This window comes from Zea mays, chromosome 9, assembly GCF_902167145.1.
Source record: "Zea mays cultivar B73 chromosome 9, Zm-B73-REFERENCE-NAM-5.0, whole genome shotgun sequence".
Lineage (NCBI taxonomy): Eukaryota > Viridiplantae > Streptophyta > Magnoliopsida > Poales > Poaceae > Zea > Zea mays.
In genome coordinates this window covers 133,935,779-133,949,092 of record NC_050104.1, presented here as the reverse complement: position 1 = coordinate 133,949,092, position 13,314 = coordinate 133,935,779, and the positions used below count along the sequence as shown (strand labels likewise).

Genomic DNA, 13,314 nt, shown 5'->3' with positions numbered 1-13,314 from the left:
CTCAAGTGCTATTGTGGCTAAATTAGTCTTTGTTGTGTCATTGTAGAACGCAAATAGGACTTCAATAGTTTTAATTTAGAAAAGCTCCGCTCTGCTGATGCAACATTCATAGGAATCCAGACACAAGCAGTCAAGCAGGAAATGTCTTCAAGAGCAGCAGGGTGCCTAGTGGCGGATAGAATTGGTTGGGGTCCTTGATACACTCGTGATGCTCCTGTGTTATCGGCCGACAGTTGCAAACAGCTGCAAATGAACAAGATCTCCCTAGCCATGCATCCGTAGGGTAGACCAAGCAAATTAGTAATGCTTGGCGGCGGAGGCTAGAGGCGAGAGGCTAAAACATCCCAACAACAGAGGAGAGAGGGTTTCATTCCAATGAAACTTAGGATACATTGTTTTATAGACAAAACTGATGCATCACTTTTGGAAACCGTGCAATGAAACTTCCATTGAGAACGGCCTTAGGACATGTACAACCCTGAGACACCAGTTCAGTTTTCTAAGTATAAGAGACGACTAAAAGACTGCATGGTACAATTTCTGAGACCATGGATCATAAATATAGCTAAGAATTACAGTATATATAAAGTCGTAAAAAGACGAGATCATGTCTCTTATATTTTTTTTACTTAGCCCCTTAAAGACTATTAAATAAGATGGTATAATAACGGTGCGACCGCTCCTATATATTGGATTACGACCGCCCACAGGCCAGCCGGCAATAACTGCTCCACCACCACCACTCGCATATATACTTATATGCATATAACAAACAAAGAATCCAACAGCAGGCATATATATATTCGCGTATAGACATACATACGTAGCTCAATAAGGACTGCATGCACGCAAACGCAGCAGCAGCTAAAGTCCTATTCCGGCAGGAGGGGCAGCACGCACAGGCACAGCTAGCAGCTGTCTGCTAGCGCGCGAGAGAGGAGAGCAGCTTGGAACCGTACGTACGCGGTGCGCCCACCCCACCGGCGGATGCCATGACGACGTACAGGGTCTGCTGCTTCCTGCGGCGGTTCCGGGCGGCGTCGAACGAGCCGTCGGAAGCGGTCGGCGACGTGTTCCGGGCGTACGCCGACGGCGGCGGCGGCTTGCTCGGGGAGGAGGCGCTGCGGAGGTTCCTGCGGGAGGTGCAGCGGGAGACCGACGCTGGCGCCGACGCGGCGGCCAAGGAGGTGGTGGCGTTCGCGGCGGAGCACAGGCTGCTCAGCAAGGGCCGCGGCCTCACCGCCGAGGGGTTCCTCCGGTGGCTCTTCAGCGACGCCAACGCCGCCCTCGATCCGCGCCGAGGGGTGAGTTTTTCTCTCCCTCTCTTTTAATTTTTCTCTGTTCGTTCTAGGAATAATCCTATAAAAACATACATCCACATATACTGTGTTGTGATCCAATTCTATATAATACAGTTTACTCGTATATCATATCAGTGTCAGTAAGAAATATCTATCTATCTATCCCCACTATTATATCTATCATATCATATCAGTTTGAGTCCTGCAGAGTTCAACATGCAGTCATGCAGATCAGACAACAGCTGCAGCTCCGCCCTTTCTGCATTGTGCACATGCACACATGCATTAAATTAGGATTTTCTTTTTTTCCCCTCTAAAGACAAAAAGGGTTATTGTTGAGAGGATTTTTTTTCCTTCTGGTCACAACTCACAGGTACTACGGCGTATTAACCGGTCTATCTGGGACCATTATTCCAGGAGAGGATACATTTACTTGAGAGCATTAATTAAGTGCCTGCCGTTCGGTCAATGGTACTGTTCATAGTTATGACTTGCCGGAAAAACGATCGGGGCGTGTGGATGTGGACTGTGGACGAATAGTTGATGAGGTCCAGTCTCCAGTGTCCCTATTGCTGGAATTTGCAAGGGCCGGGTTTTTTTTTTTTTACGAGCACGTCCGAAAACATTAGACCAAAGGACGACCTAAAGGCGTGCATAGAACGAAATTTAAATTCCGGCATGTCGGACCTAGCACTGCACATACATGGGTAATTCCTTTAATTTAGTAAGCTATGGACTGTATGCAGTTATAGTATTTAAACTTTATGTGTTCAAATATATGGACCGGTCTTAGGACGACAATGGACCGATGAAAGGTCTAGTTTGTTTTAGGGCCAGGCTGAGCCACTGTTTCTACTCTTTGGGCTGGCACGACACTACCCGCTTGAGCCCGTTTGTCCCGACTCCCGAAGCACGATGGATCTAGACCGACCTAGCCCGACACGACCCAATTCCCAGCACTAGTCCTAGCCACTGCAGGACCATTTGAATCATGTACATGCCGACCATCTACGGTACTAAAGGTGGTGGTACTAAGAAGCTTAGATCAAGGGACACAATATGGCTTTATCATAGCTTCAACTAGTGACAAAAAATAGAATTTATTAAAGTCTTGAACCGGCTAAGGGGTTGTTTGTTTAGGATTATAATATACTTAGATTGTGTTAGTTAAAAATAAGTTAGATTATATAATCTGGACAGATTATAATTTCAAATAAAAGGCTCTAAGCACGTAAAAAACATAGTTCAAAAGTTATATGATAACGTATAGATAACATATGAAAAATACCATTACAAAGTAATACATTGATTCTCACTCATTAACTATTTGAAATCTGCTAGAGGTAAAATCTATTACAAGAATTAAAAAAACATATATTGAACACTTAATTTTATCGTGCCGGTCTATGTTTTAGAACATAATATACTTAATTATTTGAAGCCAATCTATGTTAACGATATCCATAAAAATATACTATTTTAAAAATCATATTGAGTCTAGCAACAATATCACTCTTGTGCTGTTCTCCCATCAATGATGCTCATGAAAATTGTTTGACTTATAACAAACCTTGACACATTGTATTTATGGTCAACCGAAGTATTTGAGAAGATATACTTCTCCTCCAGTAACCACCCGATTGGAGTACTTTCTCATGTCAAAAACTAGTCAATCCATAGTTCTTGCTGCGGTCGTACTTTTAGCTATACTATGCTTGGGACCGGCTTAGGAGGCTCTAGTGGTAGCGGTTCGTTGTGCCACGTATGTGCCTTTAATTTATCTTGAGTTGTTCGCTTCGGGATTAAAGTCGACTGTTTGGACTGTTGTAGCTACAATCTATAGAGACAAAAAACATTATAAAAAGGAACAATTGGATCTATACCATTAAAAGATCCAAACTTTAGATATATATCATGGACCCCACATGTCATTGACTCATGTGGACCCACATGTAAGTGAGATAGTAATGGTATGGATCCAAAGTGGTGATCTTTTAATGGTATGGATCCAAATTTCCCTTATAAAAACAATTGAAGTTGGTACACCGTACAGATTAAAGCCAAGCGAATATACTCTATGATGCATTTCAAAATTCTTCGGAATTAAGAAACGATAGTGCTGACATTTAGTTGTTTTGGTATGATTAGATTCTTGCAAAAGCAAGTGCCACCCACCTCATCAGAAAGAAACATGCACAAAATTAAAGTGTCGTCACCTAGCTAGACAAAAAGAAGGTCAAGGGCCTACATAGATTGAAATGCTTAATAATATATAGCATAAGATAAGAATATGACCGGAATTGGTGTTTGATATATTCGATGCAAGTTGTGTTCTACCAAACATCGTAGTAAGGTAAGGCCCTTTTTTGTCTGTTGTTAATAAGGGCCTATTTGGATCTGATGACCTAAAACAAAAGTGACTAAAATTTAGTCACTTTAGGAGCTAAAGACTTAAACCGGAAGAACTAAAAATGATTAAAACAGTGAAAAAAGCTATCTTTTTAGTCACTTTTAGCTTCTAAAGAGGAGCTAAAATCTAGTCAGTTTGCTTCTGGACCCAAATAGGCCCTAAATATGTATTTCTAACCCTTAATTATTTACATTCAACATTTTTAGAGCCCGTTTGAATCTAGGTGCTAAAGTAAACTAACTAAAGTTTGCTCCTTCTTAAGAACTAAAAGTAACTACAAGAATAAGTTTTTACTATTTTATTCAATTTTAGCTTTTCTGTTTATATATTTAGCTCCTAAAATTACGAAAATTTACCTTATATCCTCGCCTTGGAAATTTTACTTTATATATCTAGTTCATATGACCACAATGTCCACAAATACCAAAAATACTAATGTGAAAAACTGCATGGACGAGAAGTGCAGGTATACCAGGACATGGGCTTGCCGCTGTCGCACTACTTCATCTACACGGGCCACAACTCGTACCTGACGGGGAACCAGCTGAGCAGCGGGTGCAGCGAGAGGCCCATCGTGAAGGCCCTCCACGACGGCGTCCGGGTGATCGAGCTGGACCTCTGGCCCAACGCCGCCAAGGACGACGTTGAGGTTCTCCACGGCAGGTGGGTGGGTTCTGTTGCCGCGGGAAACAAAAGCCCAAAACAAAACTCGGCCCAACACGCTGTATATCCTGGTCCCCGCTACTGACGGCGGCGGCGACGATGGCGCGTGCAGGACGTGGACGTCGCCGGTGGAGCTGATCAGGTGCCTGGAGGCCATCAAGGAGCACGCCTTCGCGACTTCGCCCTACCCCGTCATCCTCACCCTGGAAGATCACCTCAACCGGGACCTCCAAGCCAAAGTGGCCAAGGCCGGTGACCGCTGCATCGATCGATCGATCTCCTCATGCTTGGCTGGCTGCTCCGATCCGATGGCCGGAACTGAACTGACAACCCTACCTTGCTTGCTAGCAGATGCTGAAGGAAACCTTCGGGGAGATGCTGTACGTGTCGGAGTCGGAGCACATGGCGGAGTTCCCTTCCCCGGACGAGCTCAAGGGCAAGATCGTCATCTCCACCAAGGCGCCCAAGGAGTGCTTCCAGACTAAGAGCAGCAAGGACGCGGCGGCGACGGAGGAGGAGGAGGGCGTCTGGGGGGAGGAGATCTCCGACGACAAGGCCACCGCCCGTCAGGCACGTCCTCGCTCTCCACCCACTGCAACTTTATGTCTGCATCTGCATGCATGCTGCTCCACCAAGGCGCCCAAGGAGTACTTCCAGACCAAGAGCAGCAAGGACGCGGCGGCGACGGAGGAGGAGGAGGGCGTCTGGGGGGAGGAGATCACCGACGACAAGGCCACCGCGCGTCAGGCACGTCCTCGCTCTCCACCCACTGCAACTTTATGTCTGCATCTGCATCTGCATGCATGCATGCTGCTGCTGCTGTCCCCGTCACTCTTCAAGCCAGCTAGCTAGCAAGCAAGGTAGTGTTGTCGGAGCACACCGATCGAATGCATGATGGAACAAAGCAGATGTCGGAGCAGTCCAGCGGCAAGTACACGGCGGATGAGGAGACCGCCGGCGCCGGCGCAGAGGATGAGATGGAGGTGGAGGCGGAGGCGGAGGCCGAGAAGAAGTCGCGGCAGGGGACGGAGGACAACGAGTACCGGCGCCTCATCGCCATCCAGCTCACCAGACGGAAGCACGACATAGAGCAGGACCTCCGGGTGGACCCGGACAAGGTGACGCGCGTCAGCCTCGGGGAGAAGGCGTTCGAGAAGGCCATCGTCTCCCATGGCGATCACGTCGTCAGGTGAGGCAGCTAGGGGCGCGCGGGGGGGCCATGCACCTGCACATTGTTTTCCAGTTACAACCAACCCTGTCCAGTACGTCCGGATCCGGCGATGACATGTCGTCATAAATAAATCCAGGTTCACGCAGCGGAACCTACTGCGCATTTTCCCGCGGTCGACGCGCATCACTTCGTCCAACTACAACCCGCTGATGGGGTGGAGGTACGGAGTCCAGATGGTGGCGGCAAACATGCAGGGCCACGGGAGGAAGCTGTGGCTGACGCAAGGCATGTTCCGGGCGAACGGCGGCTGCGGCTACGTGAAGAAACCCGACGCGCTGATGCGCAGCAAGCCGTTGGACTTCGACCCGAGAGCCGAGCTGCCGGTGAAGACGAGGCTGAGGGTGACGGTGTACATGGGGGACGGCTGGCGGTTCGACTTCCGGAAGACGCACTTCGACCGGTGCTCGCCGCCGGACTTCTACGCCCGGGTGGGGGTCGCCGGGGTGCCGGCGGACACGAGGATGGAGCAGACGCGGGTGGCGATGGACAGCTGGGTCCCGGCGTGGGACCACGAGTTCGGGCCGTTCCCGCTGGCGATGCCGGAGCTGGCGCTGCTGCGGGTGGAGGTGCACGAGTCGGACAACCACCAGAAGGACGAGTTCGGCGGCCAGACCTGCCTGCCCGTGTGGGAGCTCCGCCCGGGGATCCGCTCCGTCAGGCTGTCCGACCACAAGGGCCAGCCGCTGCCCTCCGTCAAGCTGCTCATGCGCTTCGACTTCTTCCCCGCCTCCGACTCCAACTCCACGCAGTGATCGATATATACTGTGTCTGGCAGCGCGTCAATGAATGAATGAATATTCAGAGAATTCGTTTTGTGCGGTGTTTCTGTTGTTGTATGTGCTTGTGCATATGAATGACTGAATGTCTATGAGTGAGTGTGTGATTATCTTCAGTGGTGTTGATAACTAAGTGAGGTAATAAATTAAAGATTTATTATGTTAATACAATGGACGCTGATAAATAATTGTAATTAACACGCGCTTGATTTCAGTCCGGAGACTTTGCTACGTTGCTTTTTAACCGTTCTGCTCTGCTGGGAACCTGTCTTGAGTTGCCGCAGGATCGGAGCTAGCCAGCTAGGAAGAGTCAAGAATGATAGCTGTGGTTGCTGCCTATCGAACGTTCGCCTATCTAAAGAACAAGTTATGATCTTTATGCAATGCTACAGCTACTTTCTTTAGAAAAAAACAGAGAAAAGTATAGAAATAAAATGCAAGGCCAAGTTCCAATCCGACCAGTCGACTAGAACTTCACTTGAGTTGAGTGAGACATTTCGGTCAGATCGCACATGAAACGTCGGCGTAAAAATTATTTGGCAAGGGTTGACTACTGAGCATAACACGAAACACAAGCACCCATGCAAGAAACTAATCGCTGGCTTGACATTACACCTTAGGCCCTTGAAGATATACAACCGTTGATCCATATAGTCTCAGCAAATGTATGAATTTGTTAAACTTTAGCATTTAGGACCTGTTTGGAAGCACTTGGTTTATGAAAATTTAGGTGGTTCCAAACATACTGATTTATATCTTAGTTTATAGGAATTATATTCTCAGTCTCTTAAAAACCAAGAAACTAGTCTCGCATATCTAAAAAAATAAAAAACTGATTTTAAAAAAACTAGGTTGCTTTCTTAATGCGAAATTAGCACTTAGTGAATCAAAAGAAGAAATGGCGAAGTGAGCTCACCGGCTTGGCATCCTTTATCAATGGCATTAGCTAGTTGGAAAGAGGGCTGCTGTGATAGGGTTGTTTTGGCTTTCTATACTAATGATAGTCATTTTATCATTTGGTTTTTATGCCTATATTCAATGGATGGTGATCACATATATAAAACACCTATATCAAGTATTGCACGAATCTAATAATTATCTAAAACGAATTTTAATTTAGGACATATGTATAATTTAACCATGTATTGAACTTGTTTCCCCCTCTCCTTAAATGATATGCAGTGCTCTTGCAAACTTAAAAATAAAAAGAAAAGAAAAAACTACTCGCTACCCTGCAAGAATTTGTTCGAACATGCGTGTCGCATTTGCCTTCTTGCACGGCTGCATTCTTTTGTCACAACTCACAATCGCCATGCCATGAGGCTACTCAACTCCACTATACTGCGGGTCTCGCTCACGCGGCGGCACGCGCAAATATAAGGAAAAAATTGACACAAGGATAGGATCTCCTGGCAGCGAATTCCACCAGCTGAAAACAAGAGGGGCTCAGTCGCTCAGACTTTATCAGAAGCATCATTCTCCGCGTCCTCCTCCTCCTCCTGCTGCTGCTTCGGCGGAGGCGTGCCCTCCGCCTTCCTGACCGCAGCCAGCTTCTCTGCCAGTCTCTGCTCCAGTGCCTTCTGGCCCCTTTCTCTGCAGGGAACGGGCAATAATTGAATCAAATGAGATGCCTGATTGAAGCCGGTTATCACCAGATAAGAACATCAAACTTTAACAATGGGTAGAAATCACTCAACGGGTAGGAAACAACATCATGTGCTCCACTATGCAGATGGTCTCAGTGATGGATGGCTACAACGATGAGAGAAAAAGGGAATCCGCACCTCCTCCTGTTTGCCTCAGTGGAGCCTGAACCAGGGAACTGTGACCCATCCAATGTCTGGCCTGTGCCTTCAGGTCTTGCAGATCGCCCACAGAAAAGTTTGTGGAATACAGAAGCAATAGGGTCCAAAATTGGCCTGCGACATTTTAATAAGTTTATGAAATTAAAAAAAACAAACAGACTTTAGGGTTTATTTATTTCTAGAATTGTTGAGTCTTGTATTGTTTGGAATCGGCAAGTGTTGAGCAAAACTTTCAGAGAAGAAAAAAAATCCAAGGACAGTTCTTTGCATAACCCTAGAGCTAGGAATCCATAAATTGGTATAGTTGGAGCTTGGAGGGTTAATGCTAGAGTTTTTGCGTTTTTACTTGGGGCCAGGAGCCACGGCTAGCATGGTGAAAAACAGGTTGGATGAGCACCTATATCTCTACAGCCGTTTTCCTAACTCTCTATGCTTTTGAAGGTAGAGTTAGATGTTACGTTTAATTGCAATGGTAATCCAAAACTTTCTTCTAATATTTTTAAACTAGGGATTCACACATTGCTGAGTAAGGGGTACTCTAAAATGTTCTTTGTTTCACACAATTATTGCATTGCGTTTGCATTTCTCTCTACAGCAACGTCACTTGTGAAAAATAGTACCTTAAAAATCCAGGGAAGAAGCTTGAAAACGAGAATTCATCACTTGGGTCCCCTTTAAGGCCTACTTCTAATCTCCTTTGGAAGTAACGCAGGTAAATCCAGCTCATGTAGATGCCAAATAATATGATGGGAAGGTATGACATCACTTCCTTCATGAAGAAGCTTACAGCAACCGAGATAAATGCAACAATAGATGGAATCCACTGAATAAACAGAAAGATATGTTACGAAACCTTGGGAGATGATCAAAATTGATTGCCAAATTAAACAAATTTCATTATAGAAGTGACCGAATACCTTTGCACTAATCTTGAACACAAAAAGGTTAAGCTCCTGATCAGGTAAAATTTGCTTGATGCCCACCAGTAGTCCTGAAAGAACTCCATAAAACCCAGAAACAGGTGTGTAGCTGCAGAATCAAATAGATGTAGTGTCAATTTTCATGGCAAACTGATCACTATGAACTGATATGTCATGAAAATCCACTATTGAAAAGAACCAGAAAACATTATTTTGCTGCATGTTTCAGCAAACCATCTAAACCTAGTTCTTGTTATCACTTGGATATCTTATGATCAAAATTAGGAGACAAAAACATTATTTCAATTTTCAAATGAGGGAGCTCAGCACATTATTTCTTAACAATACTATACTTGGAGGCATTGAATCTGCAGGTTACCTGTCTGGAAATACTTTTGCAAGTACACTTAAAAATATTCCATAACAAAGTGCCCATGTAAATAAATCAGATAAAAACTATTTGATTAGCAAGCTAGTAATGAAATGTGACACTTACAGGTAGCTCTCCTCCTGTGTTATGTAGTATAGCACAATCATAGTTACGAAGACACACGCTGAAATTGAGAGATTAACAATAAAAATAAACTTGAGCAGTTCCTTAGCTCCCCATAAAGGCTCCAACACCTTCCCAAATAGAAGAAGACCAACTATGCTCACAATCACCTGGAAACACGGAAGCCTTGTAAGATAAGGGTGCCATTGCCTAAAATACTGAATAATGAGCCTTCACGACATTGTGGTGTGATGCAATATCCTAGGTAAGATAGGATAATGAGCAAGGAATAAAGAGAATTCCTAGAAAACTGATGACCAACAGACAACAGAATAACATGATTTCAAATTAAAGTACACATCAAGAACCATATCTCAAATATTCCACAGGCATAGGGGACAATATAATGGGAAACAGAAAACAGATGAAATATCGCAGCACTCCTCACAATCTTTTTCGTCCGTAGAGTTGTTCCGATGTTTGGTTAGCAAGAAATGCAAACATAATCACAGAATGGTGAATTGGTACATTGGACTATTGGAGATGTGCTGAGCAAACATACCCCTGGAATTGTTTGCTCAATGTAACCAGCGGTAACCAGGTTCCAAGCAAAAGGGATTGTCCTGTACAGAGAGCACATCTAGTTAGTTAACCTCCTGAAAACAGCTATTCATGTAATCTACTATGAAGAAATGGCACCGCAAGGATCTTAGTATGTAGGTAGATTGACGTAGTTATATATGGTCATTTCCAACAATATAACATAGGTAGATGTGGAAATGGACATTGAAACTTACATCAAATTAAAATTACGCATTAACTACTGTCATTCAGAAACCTTTTTTTCTTTCTAATTTCAGTTATCAAAGGCAACCTAGCAGTAACAAAAAAAGGAATGCAAATTAGTAAAATTCCAACTAAACACAACTGACAAGTAATCGAATTGGTTTGTATTTTACTGAAGTTGCACTTTCCCCATATACAGAAGAGCATTAGCAATAACTGCACGGGAGGCATATACATTCAGATTTTTTCCCCTGATTTCAGTTAGGCACAACTGAGCAGCAACGGAAGGGAAACGTGAATAAAATAAGAGTCAAATGCAGTAGTGGTCCTCGAACTTGGCACATTATGTCACTTGGGTCACCGAATTTATAAAACCAGCAAAAGTGGTTCTCTAACTATGCTAGTCTATGCAAAACTGTTGAAAACCAGATTTGCTCAAATGGCGTACCACGTTGGATCACATTAATGAAAGTTTGGGGATCCAAGTAGCACAACATGTTAAGTTCAGATACCCAATTGATATAGCATGTCAAGTTCGGGGACTCAATTTACTCCAACGTGGCGTCGGCATTTGGTTTGAGCAAACTCTATTTTGGACGGTTTTGCACGGACCGACAAAGTTAGAGGACTACATTTTACTCGTAAAATAAGTTTCCAATTACACAGACAGTAAGTGAATGGCGGTACAGAATTATAGATTACATGACTGGTCGCTGTTCAGCCAAATAGGGAAGAGCAGGTAGCTCGGCTAACCCTGTCGGTTCAGGAATCATGGATCAGGAATCACAGTGGGTACCTGGCTGGTATCAGCGTGAGATATGTGGCGGCTGAAGGGAAGAGGTGGACCAAAATGTGGGCGAGTAAGAGGACGACGGCGAGGCCCTTGCACAGTCTTGTGAAGCCCGTGAAGAATCGCCCTCCCTGCATCAGCGAGATGGATCAGTTAGACATGCATAGACGCGCTAGCTGGTATAAGCGATCCGGCGGCCCTGCCGAACAGGTGGTGCTTCGGGAACCGGCGATCCTCCGTTGTGAGGCCCGTGGAACCGTCAGCGAGGCGGAGTGCAGAGTCGATTCGATGAGAAGGCGGTAGAAGCACGGGCAGGCAGATCAAGGGACGGGTCCGCGCGGCGGAACGAGAAGAGAAGCGCGGGAAGTGGAGCCATACCGCTGCGGGGGCCGGGGCTGCGGAGGCGCTCATTGCGTCGGCAGCTGACCTCACTCCGTTCCCCGTCGAAGGTCGAACCCGAGCCGAGGTCACAGACACTCGTCAGAAACAGAAGTTGGCGGCAGCCGGCAGGCGCTCGGGCCTCGGGTGTCGGGACTCGGAAGGAAGCGCGGCACGCGGGTGCAGCCTGCAGGAAGACGCGATGTTGCGCTTCTTGCGCGGCGAGGATCTCACAGAAATGGAGTGAGTAGTGGAGAGCCTCCTCCGTCGCCGGTGGGCAGTGGCGAGCGCGGCCGGGGTTTTATGCGGCGAGGGAGGTGGACGGGTGCGAGTCAACCAGGCTGCCTGGGTGGGCATGGGCCGGCTCGTGTCCGTCCCACTCGAATCGCAGGAGGCAGTCCCGTCCGTTGGGATTCAGTTGGTTGGGTCCAATCCCGGTACGTGAGTGCGTGACTGATGCTGTGATGCATCCACCATTGTGTGTGAACGCTTAATGGACTTAAGCAATGTATAAGATGGTATATAAGAGCGTGGTATGAATGTATTAGATATTTTCTTATATCTAATGTTTTCAAGATCGGGAAAGCTAATCTAACTTTTTCACTAAAAACTTGCAATAATGATTTGTTTATATATCAAATATATGTCGATGACATAATATTTGGTTCTGCTAATCAAAAATCATGTGAAGAGTTCAACAGGTGATAACATAGAAATTTGAGATGTCTATGATGATGAAAGAGTTGACTTACTTTTTCGGATTTCAAGTAAAGTAACTCAACTAATGGATATTCCTCTCTCAAATGAAGTACATTCAAGATATATTTAATACTAGGTGGATGCCAACGGAAACACATAATAACCTAACGTAGTCTGAAACAGATATAGAGCTGCAAAGATGGGTCCAGGAAATGAGGCGAACACAGATCCGAATTTCCCAGGATAGTGAAAATGACCCATGATTATTATAGAAAAACATAAGTATTCACATTCTAAGATATAAAATAGCATAAGAGTGGAACGAGGGCGTCCATACTGTCCGTTTCGTGGGTCTGGCTCCTGCCGCTCAAGCACGAAAGAAGCCCCAGCGTCGCGTTCTGGCCCTCGACGCCATCCGCGATATGACCTCTTTATAATATATTTTGGCTTCTGTCATGATCGACGCTTCGTTTTATCTTTAATTTTCTGTAGTAGCTGATTATAATGTAATACTATTTATAAATTTATCATACTTAAATATCCATGATACTTATTTGGTGTCATAATTAGTATTATTTTATTATATAAATTTAATCATACTTAAAACTACTTTGATCTCTCTAAAAAATATAATTATTTAAACTGTTTTGGAACATAGAATTTGGGACGGAGTATATCACTGCATGCTAGTTTATCTGTACAAGGCAATCTGCAATTGTACAGCGCTGTACAGACTTTTATTATACAAACAGAGTAAAGAGTGCAATACAACATCCGTCATCACACGCACGGGTTAAGCTCGGGCGCTCGGCGGCGCCATGTCTGCAGCACAAGTACTGGACACCATGACTGAGCAGCTGTTGAGCTGCATGCAGGAGCGATCAGTAGGTGTCATCGGTGTCTGCCTCTTCCTCGTCGCTCTCCAGCTCTGCCATCTCGGCCAGCAGCGCCGGGTCGACCACCTTGGACATGTCACCGGGGGTCTTGGCCTCCTCAACGATCCGCATGATCTTGTCCACGGCCTGCGCGGCTGCGCCGGCTCGGCGGCATCCGCGACCTTGT

General features: G+C 45.6%; 2 protein-coding genes across 5 annotated transcripts; one reads left to right on the top strand and one right to left on the bottom strand.

The window, feature by feature from the left end:
• The first annotated feature begins 719 nt into the window (after positions 1–719).
• Positions 720–6,595, top strand: LOC100191939 (Phosphoinositide phospholipase C 2). 3 transcript variants are annotated; one of them, XM_008659806.3, is made up of 7 exons: positions 721–1,304; positions 4,178–4,374; positions 4,487–4,622; positions 4,726–4,869; positions 5,047–5,121; positions 5,283–5,563; positions 5,682–6,595. In XM_008659806.3, exons 1-7 carry the CDS (start codon positions 993–995, stop codon positions 6,355–6,357), a joined length of 1,821 nt encoding a protein of 606 aa, XP_008658028.1. In that variant the 5' UTR covers positions 721–992; the 3' UTR covers positions 6,358–6,595. The 3 variants fall into 3 exon arrangements, with proteins under 3 accessions (XP_020399041.1, XP_008658028.1, NP_001348481.1); NM_001361552.1 differs by having other exon boundaries at positions 870–1,304; positions 4,726–5,121; positions 5,682–6,490; XM_020543452.1 differs by lacking the exon at positions 5,283–5,563 and having other exon boundaries at positions 720–1,304; positions 4,726–5,121.
• Positions 6,596–7,507: 912 nt separating this feature from the next.
• On the bottom strand, positions 7,508–11,926 carry LOC100272463 (Rhomboid-like protein 19). 2 transcript variants are annotated; one of them, XM_008660010.4, is made up of 8 exons: positions 11,554–11,926; positions 11,182–11,306; positions 10,162–10,222; positions 9,603–9,769; positions 9,104–9,215; positions 8,807–9,009; positions 8,079–8,300; positions 7,508–7,974 (listed from the first exon to the last, which is right to left on the bottom strand). In XM_008660010.4, exons 1-7 carry the CDS (start codon positions 11,584–11,586, stop codon positions 8,120–8,122), a joined length of 882 nt encoding a protein of 293 aa, XP_008658232.1. In that variant the 5' UTR covers positions 11,587–11,926; the 3' UTR covers positions 7,508–7,974; positions 8,079–8,119. The 2 variants fall into 2 exon arrangements, with proteins under 2 accessions (XP_008658232.1, NP_001140408.1); NM_001146936.1 differs by having other exon boundaries at positions 7,626–7,974; positions 8,166–8,300; positions 11,554–11,883.
• Positions 11,927–13,314: the final 1,388 nt, after the last annotated feature.

Excerpts from the sequence above, each read along its gene's own strand:
- LOC100191939 (NM_001361552.1), top strand. The coding sequence starts at position 993 with ATGACGACGTACAGGGTCTGCTGCTTCCTGCGGCGGTTCCGGGCGGCG. Across the intron at positions 4,375-4,486 it reads GTTGAGGTTCTCCACGGCAG|GACGTGGACGTCGCCGGTGG; the intron begins GTGGGTGGGTTC and ends TGGCGCGTGCAG. Across the intron at positions 5,122-5,282 it reads ACAAGGCCACCGCGCGTCAG|ATGTCGGAGCAGTCCAGCGG; the intron begins GCACGTCCTCGC and ends GGAACAAAGCAG.
- LOC100272463 (NM_001146936.1), bottom strand. The coding sequence starts at position 11,586 with ATGAGCGCCTCCGCAGCCCCGGCCCCCGCAGCG. Across the intron at positions 10,223-11,181 it reads CTCACGCTGATACCAGCCAG|GACAATCCCTTTTGCTTGGA; the intron begins GTACCCACTGTG and ends CTCTCTGTACAG. Across the intron at positions 9,010-9,103 it reads TGTTCAAGATTAGTGCAAAG|TGGATTCCATCTATTGTTGC; the intron begins GTATTCGGTCAC and ends CTGTTTATTCAG.